The 26,622-nt window shown below is 41.8% G+C and overlaps 1 protein-coding gene across 2 annotated transcripts; it reads right to left on the bottom strand.

Annotated features, from left to right (window-relative positions):
• Positions 1–1,008: 1,008 nt before the first annotated feature.
• LOC118385492 (interleukin-6 receptor subunit beta-like) lies at positions 1,009–23,183 on the bottom strand. 2 transcript variants are annotated; one of them, XM_035772674.2, is made up of 16 exons: positions 22,967–23,183; positions 22,567–22,620; positions 19,563–19,619; positions 19,330–19,453; positions 19,008–19,165; positions 18,686–18,831; positions 17,453–17,594; positions 17,228–17,310; positions 16,850–17,054; positions 7,325–7,504; positions 7,028–7,159; positions 6,593–6,754; positions 6,044–6,187; positions 5,849–5,942; positions 5,642–5,723; positions 1,009–5,517 (listed from the first exon to the last, which is right to left on the bottom strand). In XM_035772674.2, exons 1-16 carry the CDS (start codon positions 23,004–23,006, stop codon positions 5,089–5,091), a joined length of 2,232 nt encoding a protein of 743 aa, XP_035628567.1. In that variant the 5' UTR covers positions 23,007–23,183; the 3' UTR covers positions 1,009–5,088. The 2 variants fall into 2 exon arrangements, with proteins under 2 accessions (XP_035628567.1, XP_035628564.1); XM_035772671.2 differs by lacking the exon at positions 22,967–23,183 and having other exon boundaries at positions 22,567–22,953.
• Between the last annotated feature and the right edge of the window lie 3,439 nt (positions 23,184–26,622).

Genomic DNA, 26,622 nt, shown 5'->3' with positions numbered 1-26,622 from the left:
GGACTACATAAATCTGGTGGTTATTAATGATTGTGTTGTCTGTCTACAGAAGTAAGAAATGCAAAAATAAAGCAAGGTATGGCGGCATGGAGAGGAGGCAGAGGTGCACCTCCAGGATGAAGAGCAGCAGGTTAAGAGAGGATGGAGTACAAGCACAAACCTATGAAGGTGAGAAGGCGGTATGGTGGAGGTGGTATAGTGGGATAGTTACTGATTTCCAAATCCAGCCTTAATCGTAAGTGTGGTTCACTGAATTTGTGTCTTATTGTAGTCCTTCACTGTAATCTTCAGCTTTTTGTTTTAATGCTTATTATCACTGTGAAAATTAGCATACGTACTATCTGCACGTCCCCGAGCCTGTCTCAGGAACACTGACCTACTTCTCATTGACAGCGCTAAAGATCATATCTCTGTGAAACTCCGCTCTTCATCTCTAGAATTGATAACAATCTGCAGGCAGCTAACTTGGGGTTCAGCACACTTGCTTTTAACATTTTTTCATTTCTTTTTGACATGGGGACGTGTCACTGCGAGTGTTGTTTTGTACAATGTGTGTGTAGATTGAACAGTGTTGCGCCATACTCTAGTTTAGAGGTTTTAGGCCTCACCCATACCTGCCTGCAATGTCTGTTTGGAATCTTTAAGTATGAAATAACAAGAAAACGTATGTGGCGTGCAATAGAATAGGATGTTCAAATCATTTGTTTGAGGTGAGGGCAAGCTAAAGGTCATGGTCTAAGTTTGGCAAGAGGGAAATTTCACGACCTGGGAGGGGATTTTTTGGGGGGTATCTCAGATTGTTCTGTCAATTCTCACATATAAACTTAATTGGGAGGAAGGATGTTTGAAAAAGTTAACATTTGTATCACAAACAATTTTGGGGGAAATCATGATGAAAGTGGCAATTTTAGGCCCTTTTTAGCCAAGAGTGCTTTTAGCAATGCTGTCATCATCCTGTAACACTTTACCATTTTATTACAATTGAGGATTTTAATGACAGTAGAAACATTGCTGGCGCAAGACCTTTTTTTAATCATGACTCCTGCTATTTCTAATTTCTGTGTTTCACACAATTTGGTGCTTTTCTTGGCCAGGGCCCATTTGAAAAATCTCAATATGACTTCCCTGGATAAATAAATACATACAGTGCCTTCAGAAAGTATTCATACCCCTTGACTCATTCCACATTTTGTTGTGTTACAGTCTGAATTCAAAATGGATTCAATAGATTTTTTTTCTAACCCATCTACACACAATACCCCATAAACACAAAGTGAAAACATTGTTTTATTTTTTTATTTTACGAGAAATATATCAAACATACAGTACCAGTCAAAAAAAGTTTGGCCACACCTAGTCATTCAAGGGTTGTTCTTTATTTTTACTATTTTCTACATTGTACTATGAAATAACACATATTATAGAATCATGTAGTAACCAAAAAAGTGTTAAACAAATCAAAATATATTTTAGATTAGTAGCCACCTTTTGTCTTGATGACAACTTTGCACACTCTTGGCATTCTCTCAATCAGCTTCACCTGGAATGTTTTTCCAACAGTCTAGAAGGAGTTCCCACATATGCTGAGCACTTGTTGGCTGCTTTTCCTTCACTCTGCGGTCCAACTCATCCCAAACTATCTCAATTGGGTTGAGGTCAGGTGATTGTGGAGGCCAGGTCATCTGATTATTATTATTCTACAATGTAGAAAATAGTAAAAAATAAAGAACAACCCTTGAATGAGTAGGTGTGTCCAAACGTTTGACTGGTACTGTAACTATTCACACCCCTGAGTCAATACTATGTAGAAGCACCTTTGGCAAAGATTACACCTGGGAGTCTTTCTGGGTAACTCTCTTAGAGCTTTTCACACCTGCAAAATTTGCCCATTTATTAATTTCAAAATTCTTTAACCTCTGGGGCGGCAGGGTAGCCTAGTGGTTAGAGCGCTGGACTAGTAACCGGAAGGTTGCAAGTTCAAACCCCTGAGCCGACAAGGTCTGTCTTTCTGCCCCTGAACAGGCAGTTAACCCACTGTTCCTAGGCCGTCATTGAAAATAAGAATTTGTTCTTAACTGACTTGCCTGGTAAATAAAGGTAAAATTAAAAATACAATTTAAAAAATTGAAATAGGTTTTTGATCATTGCGAGACAACCATCAATATTCAAATAGATAGATCTCTTTCCAAAATCATGGGAATTAAAAGGGAGTTGGTGCTATAACAGCCTGCACTCTTATAGGAAGGATTTCCACTAGATGTTGGAACATTACTGCCACGAGCATTAGTGAGGTCGGGCACTGATTTTGGGCGATTAGGCCTGGCTCGCAGTCGGTGTTCCAATTCATCCAAAAGGTGTTTGATGGGGTTGAGGTCAGGGCTCTGTGCAGGCCTGTCAAGTTAAGGTCTTTCACACAGATCTCAACAGACCATTTCTGTATGGACCTTGCTTTGTGCACGGGGGCGTTGTCATGCTGAAACTGGAAAGGGCCTTCCCCAAACTGTTGCCACAAAGTTGGAAGCACAGAAGCATCTAGAATGTCTTTGTATGCTGTTGCATTAAGATTTCCCTTCACTGGAACTAAGGGGCCTAGCCCGAACCATGAAAAACAGCCCCAGACCATTATTCCTCCTCCACTAAACTTTAAGGCTGGCACTATGGATTCGGGCAGGTAGCATTCTACTGGCATCCGCCTAACCCAGATTTGTCCGTCAGACTGCCAGATGGTGAAGCGTGATTCGTCACTCCGGAGAATGCGTTTCCACTGCTCCAGAGTCCAATGGCGGCAAGCTTTTCACCACTCCAGCCGACGTACTCTGCGGCTGCTCTGACATGGAGACCCATTTCATGAAGCTCTCGACAAACAGTTGTTGTGCTGATGTTGCCTTCAGAGGCAGTTTGGAACTCGTAACCGAGGAAGTACATCTATTTTTTGTTGTTGTTGTACTTTTACCCCCTTTTTCTCCCCAATTCTTTGGTATCCAATTGGTAGTTATAGTCTTGTCCCATCGCTGCAACTCCCTTACGGACTCGGGAGAGGCAAAGGTCAAGAGCCATGCATCCTCCCAAACACGACCCTCCAAGCCGCACTGCTTCTTGACACACTGCTCACTTAACCCGGAAAACAGCCGCACCAACGTATCAGAGGAAACGCTGTCCAGCTGGCGACCCAAGTCAGCTTGTAGGGACCTGGCCCGCCACAAGGAGTCGCTAGAGCGCGATGGGATTGTGTACCGCCTCACGGGCCTCCCGGTCGGCTATGACACCGCCTGGGATTGAACCCGGGTCTGTAGTGACACCTCAAGCACTGCAGTACCTTAGACTCAGCGGTTCTGTTCAACAGCACTTCAGCACTCGGCGGTCCCCTTCTGTGAGCTTGTGTGCCCTACCACTTTGCGGCTGAGCCGTTGTTGCTCCTAGACGTTTCCACCTCACAATAACAGCACGTACAGTTGGCCCAGGGCAGCTCTAGCAGGGCAGAAATTTGACAAACTGACTTGTTGGAAAGGTGGCTATGCCACCAGTTCTGTGACAGTGCCACGTTGAAAGTCACTGAGCTCTTCAGTAAGGCCATTCTACTGACAATGTTTGTCAATGGAGATTGCATAACTGTGTGCTCGATTTTATATACCTGTCAGCAACGGGTGTGGCTGAAATGACAAATCACGTTAATTTGAAGGGGTGTCCACATACATTTGTATATATAGTGTATCTACATGTAACTGCCAAAATGAAGTAAATGAGAGATTCAAAGTATATTGAAAGCTGGTGCTTCCTCACAGGTGTGGATTCTGACTTAATTAAGCAATTAACATCCTTTCATGCTTCGGGTCATGTATAAAAATGTCCAGTTGGCCATTATTTTGGCTACCATGCCTAGAAGACAAGATCTCAGTGACTTTGTAAGAGGGGTCTCAAAGGAGCATAGGGTGTTTTAAAGGGTGTGTCACCAGATCTCAACCCAATTAAGCTTGAGTTTGTTATGAGTTCCCCTACATCATTAAACATTTTCTCGTTCCAGAGTTATGACAATCCCATCGTGTTGAGAGCGCTAAATCCGTCTGAGAATATCACAGTGAGATGAATCCACAATGGATGGCCTCGCTAGACTGTCCACTGTTCATTTGCCATCTCCCAAGCTGGGCTCAGGGGAAGAGATAATCAATTCATTGTTTGAATAGGCCAGAAATGTAACACCTCACTGCCTATGCAACTATGGGGTCTGAAACCTGACGCTTCAAGTCAGCTCTGCTTAGAGAGTGGATACGGAGAACAGGCAGATTAGGGTTTTTTGAATTAATTGTCACGGGACCCTACGGCGTTAACAGAGAGCTTTTTACACCAAAATGTCAGTCGGAACCAGTCCAGAACCGCTCAAACACATAAGAATATGCTAGTTAACAGGGTGACACTGATGGCAGCCGGTGGCTCTGTTTACATAGAGAAAGGCCTAGAATGGTTGCACAGCATCTCAGTGAGAAAAGCAGATTCTAGAATCTACAGTAAACATTCTCAAAGAACCATGGTATACACCTTAGTGTTCAGAGATGGACTGGTGCTGCCTTGGGTCTGGTGGATGTAATCTAACTCTGGCCTGGCTTGTCTGATTTGGCTTGTCTGATCTGGCTTGACTGATCTGGCTTGACTGATCTGGCTTGACTGATCTGGCTTGTCTGATGTGGCTTGTCTGATCTGGCTTGTCTGATCTGGCTTGACTGATCTGGCTTGACTGATGTGGCTTGTCTGATCTGGCTTGACTGATCTGGCTTGACTGATGTGGCTTGTCTGATCTGGCTTGACTGATCTGGCTTGTCTGATCTGGCTTGACTGATCTGGCTTGACTGATGTGGCTTGACTGATCTGGCTTGACTGATCTGGCTTGTCTGATCTGGCTTGACTGATCTGGCTTGACTGATCTGGCTTGACTGATGTGGCTTGTCTGATCTGGCTTGTCTGATCTGGCTTGTCTGATCTGGCTTGACTGATCTGGCTAGACTGATGTGGCTAGACTGATGTGGCTTGACTGATGTGGCTTGACTGATCTGGCTAGACTGATGTGGCTTGACTGATCTGGCTTGACTGATCTGGCTAGACTGATGTGGCTTGACTGATCTGGCTTGACTGATCCTGGGATTCCAATGATGACGACGTATTGGTTGGAACACAGTGTGGCATAGCCTGTTGGAAGAGTTCCATGGTGGTGTAGTCACTTAGAAAGGCCAACGGGTGGCACTGGTGGGCCACCGTACTGATGAGGACAGGGTCGGTCTGTCTCATGTCTGTGGGGATAGATGCAATGGTGTCAGAAGTTGGATCTTGAGCTCTGTCTGTGGCTATGGTTGACAGAGAAGGCCCTTGGCTCTCCCCATGGTCTGTGTTGAGGTGTAGACATGAGTCAGCATTGCGATGGAGGTTGCCAACAGGAGACATTTCTTCTCTTCCATTGACAATGTGTAGACTGTTGGAGTCCCCCTCTTCTTCCTTCAACATCTGTCGGTTGATGAGTTCCAGGAGTTCCTATGAGAATCAATCCATTTTATTGTCCCGGAGGCGGAAGAAAACCAACTGCAACAGGGCATGATCTGAGACATGCTGTAAAAATGTTAGGAAACTCTCCTGCATAATTATACCATTTTCTTACCAGATCGCAGACCCCATCTATTTTCTGGATGGCATTGCTGTTACCTGGATTGGGGATATTCGGCCAAAGTAGTTTCTTTGCTCTGAAAATACAACACGTTGACATGTAATTAATTCCATCACTTGAATTTCACTGGATAACAGTTAAGAACAAAGCAAAACGAATAGATATAAATACACCTTTGACCTAGAAACATGACGACTGTACCTTTTTAACAACTGAGAGCCGAGATGAACCACCAGTAAGAGTAAAGTTACTCCAACAATGGCCCCCGCTATCACACCACTCACAGTCAGGGATGCTGGGGAGGGACAGAAGACAGTACTGGTCTGCCATTGAAAATGTGGGATGTCAGAGATGTTAATTGCAATATAACCACTGTTGATAGATCAACAAGCAAACCTTCAGGTTTGGTTTCAAAGTATGCAGCCGAGCTTCTCACTCCCATTCCTGCACCAGTGAAGGCAGACAACTGGACCCGGTATACAGTACTGCTCTGTAGGTCTACCAACTCATAGCTGGTTGAACCAGCATCCACAGTGATGTCTGTTGCAGCGAGAACACCAATAGTTAAAGTCAGTGACACATTCAGAATAAGAAGTAGTAACCTCACAATAATCATTTTAAGGAAGTCAACACTTCAACAACGGTTCTCGTTTTAAACTCTGGCCTTTTGGGAACTAGACGTGGTGGTGAGAATATCTGTTAGTGTGCAGGAAGGCTTAACTTCTAAAAAAAAATATATTTAAAAAAATAAGTGTACATATTTATCAGATATTAGTCACAAACTATGAAACATTCTACGTGTGACATGGAAAAGACAGTAGGAGAAGTCGCACGCTGCTCACATTCTACTGTATGAATACTCACTCACTGCACGTCTCTTGGGCCAACATCAACTTGGCACCTGTCTGTGAGCATCCAAATAAAGACTACATCAATTCATCTTACTTGGTTCAGTATCTGTCCAGTCCTGCAGCCTCTCTGTGTAATGGAGGAAGTAGCCCAGCAGGAAACCTCTGTTGTCCTCCTCGGGGACAGCTGTCCACTCCAGCACCATGGAACTCTGGCTAACATTACTGCTGCTGATGTTCCCTGGGGCACTGATGGGGGCTGAGAGGAAAAGACACTGAATCTTATCGCAAAATGCATTGAGGACTAATTGGTAGGGTTGTTTGATTTAGACATACAGGTGCTAAGGTGTAATGTACTTATACTGCAACCAGCTTGTAAGTATATGAAGTGGCTGCCTGTGTCTGCGCTTACGGCATGTGTTTGTGTGACGATGAGATGCCCCTTGTGTTCTACTCCAGCACTGGTTTAATCGAGTACAACCCCAAGGAGATGTTGAGTGTGGCCTTAAAATCAGTTTAATTTTAGACTCACATCCTTCAGCGAAGAAGGACTGGATGCTCCCATAGGTGCTCTCGCTGTTGTTGATGAACTTCAGGTTGCAGGGTTCTTTATGTGGCCTTGTGTGCAGAGTGAAGGTGTACTTCTTATACAGCTCGAATGGCTCTATCATTCAAAAAGCAACAGGAGTGGTTTTAAATGGGGAAACATCTTTCATCAGGACAAACTGGTGGTAGGTCGGCTTATATCTGTCAAACATATGCAATGTGTCTGGATATGTGAATCCACTGTTGTTTTCATGCTAACGCAGGAGAGAGGTATGTACCCTACCCTCCAAGTGTATGACTTCATAGTTGTTCTCATCCTCATAGAAGGACTTGTGAGCAGCTTGCTCTCCTCTCGTCCACCACTCCACTGAGAAGCAGGAGTAGGTTTTGATCAGGTCGTCCACCCAGGAGACAGTGAAGGACGTGTTGCCATTGAATGTCACATTCAGCCTCCCGTATAAGTCTGTAGAGACAAGCCAAACGACACGTCAAGGTCCTTTCTCCTGCATCCGAGATGTCTTTGAGATGTCCCACTTCAACAGGCTGACTTCAAGCACTGTTAAAGTAGAAAGACTCGAAACCCCATCATTGTGTCCTGAAACCATGAAAAGTAGTGCACCTAAGCTGAGATGTGGTGTTTCATCATCAAGCGTTACGAAAAACTAGCTTTCATGAGGAGCGCCACAAGAAAGGAAAGGAAGAGCCAAACTATTAGAGATCCCAGTCTCATAAATTGCAGCACAAATAAATGCTTCACAGAGTTCAAGTAACAGACACATCTCAACACCAACTGTTCAGAGGAGACTACATGAGTCAGGCCTCATGGTCGAATTGCTGCAAAGAAACCACTAGTGAAGGACACCAATAATAAGAAGAGACTTGCTTGGCCCAAGAAACACGTGCAATCGACATTAGACTGGTGGAAATCTGTCCTTTGGTCTGATGAGTCCAAATTTGAGATTTTTGGTTCCAACCGCTGTGTCTTTGTGAGACGGATGATGTCAGCATGTGTGGTTCTCACCGTGAAGCATTAAAGAAGAAATTCCACAAATGAACTTTTAACAAGGCACACACATGTTAATTGAAATGCATTCCAGGTGATTACGTCATGAAGCTGGTTGAGAGAATGCCAAGAGTGTGCAAAGCTATCATCAAGGCAAAGGGTGGCTACTTTGAAGAATCTAAAATATTAAATATATTTCGATTTGTTCAACACTTTTTTGGTTACTACGTGATTCCATATGTGTTATTTAATAGTTTTGATGTCCTCACTATTATTCTACAATGTAGAAAATAGTAAAAATAAAGAAAAACCCTTGAATGAGTAGGTGTGACCTTCAGTTCCATGAGGTGGTACTGTATTTTTTGGAGACTTAAGTGTAAAAGGCAACAAAAATAAAATGGCACATTTCTTATACAAATCTATTGTTTTCAAATGAATCTTTATACTGTAAATATTGATTGGTGATGATTTTCAGACAATATTTTAATTTACCCTTTTGGTCCCGCTTTAAATGATGTTCTTCAAGAGGTCTTACAATTCATAAATCACGTTAAAATGTATCACCTATAACCGTTTGACCTTCAAAGTTCCAGCACGTTAAATGTTACAAAGTATAACCTATGTTTTTATAAAGGGTTCTTGTAAAACCAAATGTGTTACAAAGCGCCTAAACCCTATGTCATGCATCAAAACACAAATGGCAGGCTGCGTTAAATGTGTTACAAATCACATAACCCTTGTCAAATGCCAATTTTTATACTGTAAATATTGATTGGTGATGAATTTTACAAACGCCTATATTTTAATTGACCCTTTATAAAGGGTTCCAGCTGTGTTACAGAGCACCTATAACCCTATGTCATGCTTTATAAACGGTTCATAAGCAGCACGTTAAATGTGTTACAGAGCACCTATAACCCTATGTCATGCTTTATAAAGGGTTCATAAGCAGCATGTTAAATGTGTTACAAAGCGCCTATAACCCTATGTCATGCTTTATAAAGGGTTCATAAGCAGCACGTTAAATGTGTTACAAAGCACCTATAACCCTATGTCATGCTTTATAAAGGGTTCATAAGCAGCATGTTAAATGTGTTACAGAGCACCTATAACCCTATGTCATGCTTTATAAAGGGTTCATAAGCAGCATGTTAAATGTGTTAAAGCACCTATAACCCTATGTCATGCTTCATTAAGCGTTCATAAGCAGCACGTTAAATGTGTTAAAGCGCCTATAACCCTATGTCATGCTTTATAAAGGGTTCATAAGCAGCATGTTAAATGTGTTACAGAGCACCTATAACCCTATGTCATGCTTTATAAAGGGTTCATAAGCAGCATGTTAAATGTGTTACAGAGCACCTATAACCCTATGTCATGCTTTATAACGGGTTCATAAGCAGCACGTTAAATGTGTTACAGAGCACCTATAAACGTATGTCATGCTTTATAACGGGTTCATAAGCAGCACGTTAAATGTGTTACAGAGCGCCTATAACCGTATGTCATGCTTTATAACGGGTTCATACATGAGGCATGACTGTGACAATCACCAATGTAGACATGTGCTTTATAACGGGTGACATGTTGTGGCATGACTGTGACAATCACCAATGCCATATGTGACAGAATCCACTATGTCGAACATGTGCTTTATAACGGGTGACATGTTGTGCTGAAGTGATGTCATGTTAGTCACATAACACCTAATCTTGTTCCCAGACACTTCTGCCCCAAATGGTCTGGTGGACCAACACATTAAACTAGGCCTTCATTAGTTAAGGTTTAGGTTTAAAATACATTTGAAGAAGATACGGGTTTAGCCATTCTCTGGTCACTCCCACTAAGGTCAACTTTGAATGGTTGATGTTCCAGGCTTATATGTGCCTGGACCAATGTAATAGTCCGATGGCCATTTGATTAATTGTTCAGCAGTCTTATGGCTTGGGGGGGTAGAAGCTTTTAAGGAGCATTTAGGTCCTAGAATTGGCACTCCGGTACCACTTGCCGTGTGGTAGCAGATTAAACAGTCTATGACTCGGATGCCTGGAGTCTGACAGTTTTATGGGCTCTACTCTGACACCGCCTATTTTATAGGTACTGGATGACAGGAAGCTTGGCCCCAGTGATGTACTGGGCCGTATACACTACCCTCTGTAGCGCATTACGGTCAGATGCTGAGCAGTTTCCATACCAGGTGGTGATGTAACCGGTCATGATGCTCTCGATGGTGCAGCTGTAGAAAGTTTTGAGGATCTGAGGACCCACGCCAAATATTTTCAGTCTCCTGAGGGAAACGTATCGCATGACGTCGTACTTAATTTAAAGTCCGACTCCTTTAGTCATTCATTGCACATATGTATCATATGACGCTGTACTTACTATAAAGTCAAACACATTTGGTCATAATCATAACTCATACATGAAGGCTTAATGATGTAAACACACAGGTATTAACACTTAGGGAATTATCACTAACAACCAAAACAAATAAATGTTAAAGACCTTTAAACCATACATTTCCTTTTATTTGTACATTTTTTAAACAATACAAATAAATGAAGTTTCAAAACATCCAGCAATTACATCGAACATTACACAGGGCTGTGAATAGTGTAGCTTGTCCCTGAGCTGGCAGACGAATGGTTCTTGCCCATCTTCCTGCTGGAGGTACTGCATGTTGGTTCCAACCTTAAAAGTAACAATAAAGAAAGTTAGCAGTTCTGTTAGGAAATGCCTTTGTCACACCATCTGAATAAGGTCATTTCTGTGCTGCGCCAGAAACTCTAATGGGATGATGGGAAACTCCATTCAATTCGTATGATTATTTTCCTCTTTCATTTACAAATCTCACGACTTGACTATGAGACGTGGTTGTATCTAGGGGGATTCGTATTTCGCTGAGCCTGCTCGCTAGCAAAATCTTGGCTATCAATTGCTGTGAAGTCACCGAAATAACGATTGACGTAGCTACAGTATGCAATCTAATTCAACACTGAACTACAACAAACTAATTTAAATTACAATAAATAAAAGGCTAACTTACTTGTTTTTTTTGCTGTCCAATGGTAGCACAAGTGGGTCTTTGATTTGCGAACTCATCACATGATCTGCTTCTCGTCAGCAACACTACAAAAGTACTTCTGGGTCATGGAATTTCTGACATATTCTAAAAGTCCCCCTCGAAATATATAAAAGTCCCCCTCGTAACAGTAGAAAAGTGACAGCGAAATGCTTACTTACCAGCCCTTAAATAACAATGCAGTTTCAAGAAAATATTTAGTAAATAAACTAAAGTAAAAAATGTTGCACAATAAAATAACAATAGCGAGGCTACATATAGGGGGTACCGTTACCGAGTCAATGTGTGGGGGTACAGGTTAGTCGAGGTAATTGAGGTAATTTGTACATGTAGGTAGGGGTAAAGTGACCCTGCATAGATAATAGACAGAGAGTAGCATCAGTGTAAAAACATTCATCACAAAACCAACTGTCATTGACAACTACTTTAATGATTTATTTAATTGTGAAGATTAGCAAACTGAGCCATGACATGTCAGCAACAAACGCTGACACTACACATCCAAGTATATCTGACCAAATTATGAAAGACAAGCATTGCAATTTTGAGTTCAGTAAAGTGATTGTGAAAGAGGTGAACAAATTATTGTTGTCTATCAACATTGACAAGCCATTAGGGTCTGACAACTTGTATGGAAAATGACTTAGGACAAAGCAGATGATATTTCCACTCCTATTTGCCATATTTTCAATTTAAGCCTCCTAGAAAGTGTATGCCCCAGGTTTGGAGGGAAGCAAAAGTCATTCCGCTGCCTAAGCCCCCTTTACTGGCTCAAATACCAATTAGCCTGCTACCAACCCTTAGTAAACTTTGGGGGAAAATTTTGTTTGACCAGATACAATGCTATTTTACCATAAACAAATTGACAACAAACTTTCAGCATGCTTATACGGAAGAACATTCAACAAGCACAGCACTTACACAAATAGACTGATGATTGGCTGAGAGAAATTGATGATAAAAATATTGTGGGGGCTATTTTGTTTGACTTCAGTGCAGCTTTTGACATTAGTCTGCTGCCGGAAAAACATGTGTTATGGCTTTACACCCCCTGCTATATTGTGGATAAAAAGTTTCCTGAGGGTGTTATTTAATGGAAGCCTCTCCAACATAATCCAGGTTGAATCAGGAATTCCCCAGGGCAGCTGTCTCGGCCCTTTACTTTTTCAAATCTTTACTAATGACATGCCACTGGCTTTGAGTAAGGCCAGTGTGTCTGTGTATACAGATGACTCAACACTATACACGTCAGCTACTACAGCGACTGAACTGACCAGCACTTTTAAAAACATTTTTTTTATTTAAATTTTACTAGGCAAGTCAGTTAAGAACAAATTCTTATTTTCAATGATGGCCTAGTGGGTTAACTGCCTGTTCAGGGGCAGAACGGCAGATTTGTATCTTGTCAGCTCGGGGATTCGAACTTGCAACCTTTCGGTTACTAGTCCAACGCTCTAGCGTTGGAGGGAGGGCATTTGTAGGGAGGGCACTCAAGTCAGGTGTGCCATCTAGCAAACTCTATGGTCAAGTATTAAAAACAAGCAAGTTTGTGTGCGCCACCACTGTATTCAGGTCCTTCGCGAACTCAGGAAAGAACACACCAAACGTTCAGGTAAAACTCTCCAAAACAATCCAAGAAAGTATGTGGCAATGACAACAGAAAAGTAATTCACTCTGCCGCACTTAACAAAGAGCTGCAGTTAGTTTCAAGTGGGTGGCAAGGAAGTTAGTCCTAAATATTCCTAAAACTAAAAATGTTGTATTTGGGACAAATCATTCACTAAGCCTTAAACTTAAACATTGTAAGAAATAATGTGGAAATTGAGGAAATAATGTGGAAATTGAGCAAGTTGAAGTGACTAAACTACTTGGAGTAACCCTGGATTGTACTGTCATGGTCAAAACATATTGATACAACAGTAGCTAAGATGGGGAGAAGTCTGTCCATAATAAAGCACTGCTCTACATTCTTAACAACACTATCAACAAGGCAGGTCCTACAGGCCCTAGGCTTGTCGCACCTGGACTACTGTTCAGTCATGTGGTTAGGTGCCACAAAAAGGGAAAAAGAGGTCTCTTCAGTCTCCAAGTTCAGAACAGACTATGGGAGGCATACAGTACTACATAAAGCCATGACTACATGGAACTCAGTAACTGATTCCACATCAAGTATCTGATGCAAGCAATTAAATTCGATTTAAAAGACAGTTATATATGCACCTTATATAACAGACTGTGAAGTAACACGAACCACGCACAGACACATGCGTACACACACACAGATTTTGTACTGTAGATATGTGGAAGTGGTGGAGTAGGGGCCTGAGGGCACACAGTGTGTTGTGAAAGTATGGTAATGTTTTTACAATTGTATAAACTGTCTTAATTTTGCTGGACCCCAGGAAGAGTAGCTACTTCCTTGGAATATGGAATACATATAGACTTACACGGAACCCAAACCGGTTGCGCACATGCGCTATCGTGCATACATTTATTTTGTCCCCCTACACCAAACGTTATCACGACACGCAGGTTAAAATATCAAAACAAACTCTGAACCAATGACATTACTTTGGGGACAGGTCAAAAAGCATTAATAATGTATGGCAATTTAGCTAGTTAGCTTGCACTTGCTAACTAATTTGTCCTATATAGCAAGCTTGCTGTTGCTAGCTAATTTGTCCTGGGATATAAACATTGAGTTGTTATTTTACCTGAAATGCACAAGGTCCTCTACTCCGACAATTAATCCACACAACCGAATAATTTCTAGTCCTCTCTCCTCCTTCTAGGCTTTTTCATCTTTGAACTTATATGGTGATTGGCATCTACACTTTCATAGTATTACCACGACAACTGGCAAAACATTACGTCTTTCAATCACCCACATGGGTATAACCAATGAGGAGATGGCACGTGGGTACCACGAGAGGCAGGACTTGCAGTGCGATCTGTGTCAGAAATAGGAACGACTTCTATTTTAGCCCTTGGCAATGCAGACGCTCATTGGCGTGCGTGAGCAGTGTGGGTGCAATAATTGAATAACATGGATTTCGACATTTATTTTGCGACACGAGCTGTCTGGTCAGCCTATAAGAGCAATAATGATTCTGGGTGCTACAGTAAAAGTATTGTAAGGAATACTCAGTAGGGTCAGTAGAATGTATATATGGTATCATTTCATGGGGCTCCAAATAATACATGTTGCTGGCCTTTTACTCCACCCATTTCATTGGAGGCCGAATCACTATCGACTACACTAGTCATCCTCTGATGTGGTTTATGCATTGTTGTGAACACATACAATCCTATTTTGTTTTATGTAGTGCTTACGAAGGCTTTATGAAACCTTTATAAGCGGCACGTCATTTAAAGTGGGATCAAAATGGGTCAAGAAGACACTGGGAATTGAATACTTTTCCTAATTATAGGCTACAGTTGCCAGGCCCATTGTGAAATGATAAATGATGTTACATTCATAATGTTTAGGGCTATGTAAGTTCTAGCAGGGATAACATGAGGTAACATGTATAAAGTATGCCTTTATGTGAGAAGATAAAAACCCAGGTCTCCTGCTTATCAAAACACTCCCTTAGTCTACTCAGCCAGTCTGCGGGACTAAACTGTTGTGCTGAACCACCCTTGTTACATTCAGCACATGGGGTACCCAATTCAGACTTGAGATAAGTAGACTTAGCATGGACTCAATAAAACATGGACTTAAGTCAAAACATGTTTAAGTCCATGTTAAATCAACTCAAATCTCAAGTCTGAATAGGAATTCAGTAAGATGGCATATTGATTTGGAGTTTGCACACTCAACCACACAGCAACTTACCGTGTGAGGAACTTAGGCCCCCATATCAGAAGACAAATGTTTAGATTATTAAAATCCAAATGTGAACTTCAAACACTGTGCTGCCCTACTGTTTAGAATTCCCCCAGTCTGGGAAATGGATTTGTAGGGAGGGCACTCAAGTCAGGTGTGCCATCTAGCAAACTCTATGGTCAAGTATTAAAAACAAGCAAGTTTGTGTGCGCCACCACTGTATACAGGTCCTTCACGAACTCAGGAAAGAACACACCAAACGTTCAGGTAAAACTCTCCAAAACAATCCAAGAAAGTATGTGGCAATGACAACAGAAAAGTAATTCACTCAACTAGACTCCCATTTACAGTGGTTGGATTCAAAACACCATAATACAAAACACCATGCTTAGGAGCTTTGGAGAGAGGAAATGACACCAAAACAGAAGGGTTCTAATTATGCACCATAATAGTGTTGTCAACCTTTTACACGTTAGTCTCTTGCCCGAGGTGTTGCACAACTCTTGATTTAAGTGGTGTTACAACACACAGTGTCATGGTTCCGAACACTTTAGGGTGAATGGTTAAGTACATGTTAAATATGTCTCATAACCCCTTACACCCATGCGTTTCAAAACTCCAACAAAGTTAAGGTTTCGTCTCAACACTGGGGGGGCAGCTCAGTTGCCTCTAGTTTTAATGTTACAAAACACATAATTTTAACAGTGTACTGTTAAGCAGGAGAGCAACTAGTAAATCATTTCCGATGCAAAAACTGAACTGAACTAATAATACTTCAGGCAAAAATAGTTAATAAATCCTAACATGGCCTGAGTGTATGATCCCGATATTGGAGGGTAACGGTAGATAACGGTAGCTACGGTAGCTATATAATGGTAGATAACGGTAGCTACGGTAGCTATATAATGGTAGATAACGGTAGTTACGGTAGCTATATAACGGTAGATAACGGTAGCTATATAACGGTAGATAACGGTAGCTACGGTAGCTATATAACGGTAGATAACGGTAGCTATATAACGGTAGCTACGGTAGCTATATAACGGTAGATAACGGTAGCTACGGTAGCTATATAACGGTAGATAACGGTAGCTACGGTAGCTATATAACGGTAGCTACGGTAGCTATATAACGGTAGCTACGGCAGCTATATAACGGTAGATAACGGTAGCTACGGTAGCTATATAACGGTAGATAACGGTAGCTACGGTAGCTATATAACGGTAGCTAACGGTAGCTACGGTAGCTATATAACGGTAGCTACGGTAGCTATATAACGGTAGCTACGGTAGCTATATAACGGTAGATAACGGTAGCTACGGTAGCTATATAACGGTAGATAACGGTAGCTATATAACGGTAGATAACGGTAGCTACGGTAGCTATATAACGGTAGATAACGGTAGCTACGGTAGCTATATAACGGTAGCTACGGTAGCTATATAACGGTAGCTACGGTAGCTATATAACGGTAGCTACGGTAGCTATATAACGGTAGATAACGGTAGCTACGGTAGCTATATAACGGTAGATAACGGTAGCTATATAACGGTAGCTACGGTAGCTATATAACGGTAGATAACGGTAGCTACAGTAGCTATATAACGGTAGATAACGGTAGCTACGGTAGCTATATAACGGTAGCTACGGTAGCTATATAATGGTAGATAACGGTAGCTACGGTAGCTATATAACGGTAGATAACGGTAGCTACGGTAGCTATATAACGGTAGATAACGGTAGCTACGGTAGCTATATAACGGTAGATAACGGTAGCTACGGTAGCTATATAACGGTAGATAACGGTAGCTACGGTAGCTATATAACGGTAGATAACGGTAGCTACGGTAGCTATATAATGGTAGATAACGGTAGCTACGGTAGCTATTTCTACCTTTGTCGTCCAGTGGAGGTATAGTCCTTTGTGCTGCAGGTGAGTTCCCTGCCTTGTTGAAGGCTGTGATGGTGAGGTGGTAGGCTGAGTGAGACAGGGCCAGTCGGAGTAGGGTCCTGCTGGTTTTGAAGGCCTCAATGGGGTCCTCTCCTGAGGCCTTCCCCACTGTCACACTGTAGCCCTCCGCTAACTCACTGGCTGCAAACTGGAATGCAAATTGTCGGTGCAAGGTTACAGGCCTGCCCATAGATTTATACAACGTGTCACGTATAGTGTAGTGCAATAAACTATTGTATTACTTTATACCTACAGCTGTTGTAGATATTGTGTTTATGAAGCATGCAGGTAAACTAACAAACATAGTATTGTATAAGTTACCTTCCATTTTATGATCACTAATCTACTTCCTTTGGTTTGTGGAAAATCTTCTACCATCTCAATGACAGGCTTATCAGTAAGTTCTAAAAAAGATTGAACGAAATGGACATGTTGCTTTTTCGGTGTTGAACGTCAGTAGATCAGTAGAGTAGAGAATTGATTGACTATTTTGGTAAGACCATTGAAGATTTCTAAATTGCAGCTTTAGGTCAAAGGTAAACTCACCAGGTGGAACAGTGAAATTCTTGCTCCAGGGGCACTGGGTACATTTGTCGTTGGCCACACACTGTATTTGCACCACATAGGACAGTGAGGAGTTAAGATTACCCAGAGTGCACCTATTGCTATCCTTGGATTGCCCTGGTGGCTATAGAGAACACAAATGAGAGGTTAGGTCAGTATACCTTGAGAGAGAAAAACAGTGTAAAGTTGTATATCCTACATGGTCTTCTCCAGTCTTGGACAACTAAATTAGATTTCCCGGCCACAGATTAGGCCTAATCCTGGACTGAAGTGAATTTTCAATGAAGATTCTCCAATGACTAGGCTTAATCTGTGTTCAGGACTAGTCTTATTTTGTGACCGGGGAACTGACCCCAAGAGTTTCACTATTCATGCCAGTTTGTTTCAAGTCTATAATCTATTTTATAACGGCCAAAATCAAGGAAACACCAACATAAAGTGTCTTAATAGGGCGTGGGCCACCACGAGCCACCAGAACAGCATCAATGTGCCTTGGCATAGATTCCATTAGTCTCTGGAACTCTATTGGAGAGATGTGGCATAATTCTTCCATGGGAAATTCCATAATTTGGTGTTTTGTTGATGGTGGTGGAAAAGGCTGTCTCAGGCAGCCATAAGGGTTCAATTGGGTTTCGATCTGGTGACTGAGACACACACACACACACACACATGCTTGAATGATTGTTTTACTATCCTTGTGGGAACTAAATAATTGATTCCCATTCAAAATCCTATTTTTACTAATCCTAACCCATATCTCTAATTCTATCCCTAGCCTATCCCTAACTCTTAACCCTAACCCCTAACTCTAATTATAATCATAACTGTAACTCTAAACCTAACCACTGAGCCTAAAATAGCCTTTTTCCTTTTGGGGACTGGCGAAATGTCCCCGCTTGTCCAAATGTTCATTGTTTTATTATCCCTGTGATGACTTCTGGTCCCCAGAAGGGTAGTAAAACCAAAAGCGCACACACACATCATTTAAGCCCCCTATGGTCCTTTGAGGTCCCCTTTTCATAGTCTTCTTCTAGCCATGGTAGCCAAAATAATGGGCAACTGGGATACTTGTATACATGACTCAAAGCATGATGGGATGTTAATTGCTTAATAAACTCAGGAACCACAAGTGTTTGCTTTATTTTGGCAATTACCTGCATCTCTTTATGAGCTGCATGTAGCCAGTACCTTTCAGATCTGACTTTTAAAGCCCACCTCTTTCCATGACTGGCTCTTCAGGTCCTTGTACCTCACAGAGTACAGCGCAATATATTTGCTCTCCTCCTTCCTCCAGGAGGCCTGGATGTCCAGCTGTCTTGAATGGCGATTTAAGTCGACGTTAGATGGAGGGCCGCATCGAACTGCAATGTTAAGACAACATAGGCTATGTGATATCGTATCGTTGTTATACTCTATTTTGATTCAGCAATAGATAAAAAAGTACTGGTCACATCTTATGCTTGCTGTAAACCCATAGGCTATCCTTCTGTCACATAATGGAAGGGAATAGATGCGTAGATGATTAACGTAAACAGACCCAATTGTTGAGGTGAACCTCTGAAAACGTTCTTTGTGCAGCTCTTCGGATCACTCTCGTCAAACACATGAGCCGTCATGTTGCGCTTTTTAGACAGATTAAAAGTCTGAGATGTCCCTGATATGTTTGCGTACATTTTGCAAAAGTGAATAATTTTCCTGTGAAGAATATCAAATTGAATAGGATTTAGTATTTTATTATTTATTTCATGTATATGTTTTGCTATTTTGTCTAGTCTACAGTGCAAACAATCAAATGATGCAATACAACCATAGAGAGACATTAAATTACTGTGTTATTGAATTCTGTTGATACTACGTACTGTTCTATGATGAGTGTGTATCTGTGTGTTTGGTAGACAAGATGCTTTCTCGGTGTCCACACACATTCCCAGCCATTCCTACTTAAGCCCAGAGGTACAAAGCAAACTAATTCACGGACTCCCTCTGAAAAGAAAGGTTCAAAAGAGCAACTAGATTGTCACAATAAAGATTTGTCAACCCTCTCAACTGCATCTGAACAAAATCTTAGCAGTTGGAATGGTTCTGTCATTACCTTGGGATGTGACACAGTGTCCGTAATATGAAGAGATATTCTTGGACCCACAGGACACTGAAATGTACAGTATTGTCAATACATCATGCATCAAAAGATTTAATGATGTGACACCACAAATAAACACAAGAAATAACAGATCCTATGTCAAAATATAAAGTACACATTTTCCAAGACCCTGTAAGGGGAATTTTTACGTTTGTGCTATTCTTATAACTCATTACTGTGTTCTATTCATGTGCTGTTCTATAAAGCAATTTCTGTGTTCATGCAAGTGGCTGACTGTACAAATCACACCTATCAGTAGCTGCAATTTGGCAGTACGCCCAGACGTTGTTTTGAGAACAAACGAAAGATATCTCAGTTTCAAGATCTTGGCTTTGAGAGGAGAAACCTCGTGAGGTGTTTGTCTGTCAAATGTTATGACACAGTATTGGTCGGTCACATGAATAGATCAAACCGGCAAGGATTAAGTAGTTATGCAAAATATAAGTTCTGTGTATAGCCGTATATAAGACAACTGTTGGGACTGGCAGAGGTTTCTGACAGACTACTATGGTGCATTGAGTTGGTTGGAACCTCTCCAGCGCACTGACAAATAAACAAAAATGAATTGAAGATTGACTTTGAGTGTCCCTGTGTAAGAATTTCCATGACATCTCTCTTTAGATACTAGGTACGCTGTATACGGTGATGCAATAACTACTTTGTACAAAGGAAACAGTGTTACCGTAACAGCACTACCATATAAATCTTGTTGTGCTTTTACCATAGTTTCCAGACAACACTTACATGAACATGGGACCACACCCATGTCCTTTGGGTGCCTACTCTAATGCCAACAATAAGATCAGCTTTGTTGCAGAAATCATGCAAGAGTGTGATGGGTCAACTAAACAAGTGTTTGGTAAACTATGATTTGAAAGTAGCTTACCCAACTAAATTCAGCAAAAAAAGAAACGTCCTCTCACTGTCAACTGCGTTTATTTTCAGCAAACTTAAAGTGTAAGTATTTGTATGAACATAACAAGATTCAACAACTGAGACAAACTGAACAAGTTCCACAGACATGTGACTAACAGAAATGGAATAATGTGTCCCTGAACAAAGGGGGGTCAAAATCAAAAGTAACAGTCAATGCAGCTAGTGGCCACACCAGCTCCTAAGTACTGCAGTGCACCTCCTCATGGACTGCACCAGATTTTCCAGTTCTTGCTGTGAGATGTTACCCCACTCTTCCACCAAGGCACCTGCAAGTTCCCAGACATTTCTGAGGGGAATGGCCCTAGCCCTCACCATCTGATCCAACAGGTCCCAGAAGTGCTCAATGGGATTGAGATCCGGGCTCTTCGCTGGCCATGGCAGAACACTGATATTCCTGTCTTGCAGGAAATCATGCACAGAATGAGCAGTATGGCTGGTGGCATTGTCACTCTGGAGGGTCATGCCAGGATGAGCCTGCAGGAAGGGTACCACATGAGGGAGGAGGATGTCTTCCCTGTAACGCACAGTGTTGAGATTGCCTGCAATGACAACAAGCTCAGTCCGATGATGCTGTGACACACCTCCCCAGACCATGACGGACTCTCCACCTCCAAATCGAGAGTACAGGCCTTGGTGTAACGCTCATTCCTTCGATGATAAACACAAATCTGACCATCACCCCTGGTGAGACAAAACCGCAACTCGTCAGTGAAGACCACTTTTGCCAGTCGTCTGGTCCAGCAATGGTGGGTTTGTGCCCATAGGCAACGTTGTTGCCGGTGATGTCTGGTGAGGACCTGCCTTACAACAGTTCTACAAGCCCTCAGTACATCCTCTCTCAGCCTATTGCGGACAGTCTGAGCACTGATGGAGGGATTGTGCGTTCCTGGTGTAACTCAGGCAGTTGTTGTTGCCATCCTGTACCTGCCCCGCATGTGTGCTGTTTGCATGTACCGATCCTGTGCAAGTGTTGTTACACGTGATCTGCCACTGCGAGAATGATCAGCTGTCCGTACTGTGTCCCTGTAGCACTGACTTAGGTGTCTCACAGTACGGACATTGCCCTGGCCACATCTGCAGGCCTCCTTGCAGCATGCCTAAGGCATGTTCACGCAGATGAGAAGGGACCTTGGGCATCTTTCTTTTGGTGTTTTTCAAAGTCAGTAGAAAGGCCTCTTTAGTGTCCTAAGTTTTCAGAACTGTGACCTTAATTGCCTACCTGTTAACGACCATTCCACTGGTGCATGTTCATTGATTGTTTATGGTTAATTGAACAAGCATGGGAAACAGTGTTTAATCCCTTTACAATGAAGATCTGTGAAGTTATTTGGATTTTTACGAATGATCTTTGAAAGACAGAGTCCTGAAAAGGGACGTTTCTTTTTTTGCTGAGTTTAATAATTACTTCACACTTGAAGAAGTTAAGCTACACTAAAGCTACCCTTAAGATAAAAATAGTTTACTTAACTAAAGATACTTTCAAATAGTAGTACGCTACTTCGGGGAAAATTATAATAAAAAATTGCAAGAACAGATCACTCTGGGGTCAAGTGATAACTCAGTATGTTGTTTAGCCTATTAATAAAGACGAAAACTATGTGTCAAGTGAGAATTAAGCAGGTCTGATGCCGAAAAACAAAGAAAATGATTGCCTATTTCACCCATATATTCTTCTCTTTTTGCAAAATAGCAATAGGTAGTTCCAGTAGTTAGCTGCACCGCTACATGGCACCGCTACATGGCACAAAAGTAATGAACTACTGAAAACACTGCCAAGTTTTTAGTTGAGTTAATTTAGCACCAAGATACTGCAAAATGCATTATAATTACTATTTGAACTTCATGTAGTTCACTACTCCACAAAACTGATTAAAACACATTTCTTACTTTTTAACGTTACCCCCTCCCCCCAAAAACACTGGACCTACATATGTGTATGTACACACACATAGTGCATATATATATATATATAAACAGTGTTTTGTATGGAAGCCATTATTTAAGAATAGTTCAAACATACCTGGAGAAACTTGGAGAGGGGAACAGAGTGTGGTAAAATATTCAAAGAGAACACCTAAAAAAAGGGACAGCAGTAACCAAGACAGCAGTAACCAAGACAGCAGTAACCAAGACAGCAGTAACCAAGACAGCAGTAACAGATAATCGAAGATCGTCATCATTCCTGGGACACCTGCTTACTCAAAATGAGATATACTGAGTGGAGGAGTATAGAATGAGGAAATAGTTCAAAATACAACCTCATTGACATACAGTAGATTGGGGAATAGAGGATGGGATACACCGTGTGCTGGAAATGTAGATTTCTTAGATGTAGTCTTTCGACTTTTACAGAATTCATGTGGAGATTTTTAAATGTTCTATAAAATGTTCTAACACAAAATGAGAAGAAAAGTACTTACCAAAGAATAAGTAGGGCAGAGGTTTGTGCAGAAAATGCATTGTTGGTCTTTGTGTCTCATAGAATAGAGCTCCAAGTCACAGCATCACATTCATAGCCATATTTTATGTCTGTCTGGCTGGTTTTGTCTGACAGCCAAGAAGGTCTGTGTGGTTTTGAAGTGGCTTGATGAGCAGTAGCTAACCATTCATGTGTGCTCACCACCCACATGCGCAAGCCCACAGAAAGAGAGCAAGAGAGATTTTCATTTTTTTTTCTATCTGGATGAGTTGACTCCTCTTTTCTATTCAGAACAAATGACTGGTATGAACTGAGTGTTACTCAGACAAAGAAATAGCCAAAGTTTCAGCTATTTCAGGATTTCTAACAAGTTCTCTCTCTGCTTTCAAGGAATTGTAATCGCAATTCTCTGAAAAACAACAAATACCCACTAATAACACAACACTGAGTGTCACAGCTTTGCACAGACCTTTGCAGGGGCAAGTGCTTAAAGTGTACAAAAAAAGTTGAACTCAAATTGCTTACAGTCATAATTATCTGCTACTCACTTCACCAAATTGGAAACCATATGTTTGACTCTTCCATTTATACCCATCCAGCCATTACAATGGGCCAGTCTTTCTATAGCTCCTCCCACCAGCCTCCACTGGCCTACTGTAGGCTACTGGGGCGGAAGGGTAGCCTAGTGGTTAGAGTGTTGGACTAGTGACCGAAAGGTTGCAAGTTCAAATCCCCGAGCTGACAAGGTACAAATCTGTCGTTCTGCCCCTGAACAGGCAGTTAACCCACTGTTCCTAGGCCGTCATTGAAAATAAGAATTTGTTCTGAAACTGACTTGCCTAGTTAAATAAAGGTTAAATAAATAAAAACTGTGGGTTCTTCCGGGCTGAACTGTCCTTACAGTGAGCACACACAGGAAGAGGCATATTCACACTTCACAGGCTTCAGTTAGCATGAAGAGGCCCCTACTGGACTTCATGACCTCAGTCAGAAAGTAATCTACCGCAACATGAAGGGTATACACAAAAATAGGCCAAAATAGGGAAGTTGACCTTTCAACTGTTATATATTGTTCACTTACTTACAATACCTACTGATACAGACCTAATGTCATCCAGCCAGTTCTCTCTCAGCAATTGAGACAGGGGACAAGGTTAATAGATCTGACCTGTTCTATGTACACGCACTGTAATTCATGGGGGTTATTTTTTGTTTCCCTTTAAGGTCTTGTTACTATCAAATCAAATGTATTTATGTAGCCCTTCCTACATCGGCTGATATCTCAAAGTGCTGTCTGTTTCTTGTGCTGTGAGAATGCATGTTTGATTTTGTTAAACAGGTTCTGTGTGGCCATTCTTTGGCTGATTGGTCTGGTATTTTGAAGCTAAAACATGAGCATGCCCTACCGAAGGTCGTTGCTTGGTCGGATCAGCTATTAGTCCCAAACCTTTTATTTTAATTTGATTTCACCTTTATTTAACCAGGTAGGTCAGTTGAGAACAAGTTTTCATTTACAACTGTGACCTGGCCAAGATAAAGTGAAGCACTGCGACAAAAACAACAAAGTTACACATGGGATAAAAAAAATGTACAGTCAATAACTGTCACGCCCTGACCTTAGAGAGCCTTTTTACTTCTCTATTTGGTTAGGTCGGAGTGTGATTTGGGTGGGCATTCTAGGTTTTCTATTTCTTTGTTGGCCGGGTATGGTTCCGAGGGAGCTGTCTATTGTTGTCTCTGATTGGGGATCATACTTAGGCAGTCTTTTTTCCACCTTTAGTTTGTGGGATCTTGTTTTTACATAGTTGCTGTCTAGCACTGCAGAACTTTATGTTCGGTTTTGTATTTTGTTGTTTTTTCGGTGTAATTTAAAATAAAGGACAAATTTACACCTACCACGCTGCACCTTGGTCCAATCCATCTTTCAACAAACGTAACAATAACACAATAGAAAAATCTATATACAGTGTGGGCGAATGTAGTAAGATTAGGGAGGTAAGGCTGTAAGTAGGCCACAGTGGCGAAATAATTACAATTTAGCATTAACACTGGAGGGATAGATGTGCAGATGATGATGTGCAAGTAGAGATACTGGGGTGCTAAAGAGCAAAAAAAATAACAATATGGGGATGAGGTAGTTGGGTGGGCTATTTACAGATGGGCTGTGTACAGGTACAGTGATCGGTAAGCTGCTCTGACAGCTGATGCTTAAAATTAGTGAGGGAGATATAAGACTCCAGCTTCAGTGATTTTTGCAATTCGTTCTAGTCATTGGCAGCAGAGAACTGGAAGGAAAGGCGGCCAAAAGAGGTGTTGGCTTTGGAGATGACTAGTGAAATACACCTGCTGGAGTGCATGCTACAGGTGGTGTTGCTATGGTGACCAGTGAGCTGAGATAAGGCGGGGCTTTACCTAGCAGACTTATAGATGACCTGAAGCCAGTGGGATTGGTGACGAATATGTAGCGAGGGCCATATGGGGCATTGGTGACAAAACGGATGGCACTGTGATAGCAAACTGGATGTAGTCTGAGTAGAGTGTTGGAAGATATTTTGTAAATGACATCGCCGAAGTCAAGGATCGGTAGGATAGTCAGTTTTATGAGGGTATGTTTGGCAGCATGAGTGAAGGAGGCTTTGTTGCGAAATAGGAAGCCGATTCTAGATTTAATTCTGGATTGGAGATGCTTAATCTGGGTCTGGAAGGTGAGTTTACAGTCTAACCAGACACATAGGTATTTGTAGTTGTCCACATATTCTAGGTCAGAACCGTCCAGAGTAGTGATGCTAGTCGGGTGGGAGGGTGCGGGCAGCAATCGATTGAAGAGAATGCATTTAGTTTTACTTGCATTTAAGAGCAGTTGGAGGACACAGAAGAAGTGTTGTATGGCATTAAAGCTCGTTTGGAGGTTTGTTAACACAGTGTCCAAAGAAAGGCCAGATGTATACAGAATGGTGTCGTCTGCGTAGAGGTGGATCAGAGAATCACCAGCAGCAAGAGCAACATCATTGAAATATACAGAGAAAAGAGTTGGCTCAAGAATTGAACCCTGTGGCACCCCCATAGAGACTGTCAGAGGTCTGGACAACAGGCCCTCTGATTTGAAACACTGAACTCTATCTGAGAAGTAGTTGGTGAACCAGGTGAGGCAGTCATTTGAGAAACCAAGGCTGTTGAGTCTGTCGAGAAGAATGCGGTGATTGACAGAGTCGAAAGCCTTGGCCAGGTCGATGAAGACGGCTGTGGCGGTTATGATAACGTTTAGAACCTTGAGCATGGCTGAGGTCCACCCATGACCAGCTCGGAAACCGGATTGCATAGTAGAGAAGGTACGGTGGGTTTCGAAATGTTCGGTGATCTGTTTGTTAACTTGGCTTTCGAAGACTTTATAAAGGCAGGGCAGGATGGATATTGGTCTGTATCAGTTTGGGTCTAGAGTGTCTCCCCCTTTTGAAGAGGGGGATGACCGCGGCAGCTTTCCAGTCTTTAGGGATCTCAGACGATACAAAAGAGAGGTTGAACAAGCTAGTAATAGGACAAGCTAGTGACTTGATTCCAGTCAGTTGAGAAGGGCCGATATATTATCACTTCCATATCATACGTTCCATTAGTAAGTCATTTCTAACTAAAATGTGGTTTCATATAAAAGGAGATCAC

The sequence above is a fragment of the Oncorhynchus keta genome, chromosome 6 (assembly GCF_023373465.1).
Source record: "Oncorhynchus keta strain PuntledgeMale-10-30-2019 chromosome 6, Oket_V2, whole genome shotgun sequence".
NCBI lineage: Eukaryota > Metazoa > Chordata > Actinopteri > Salmoniformes > Salmonidae > Oncorhynchus > Oncorhynchus keta.
The sequence above is the reverse complement of the archived record's forward strand: the minus strand, read 5'-3'. Positions and strand labels throughout refer to the sequence as shown.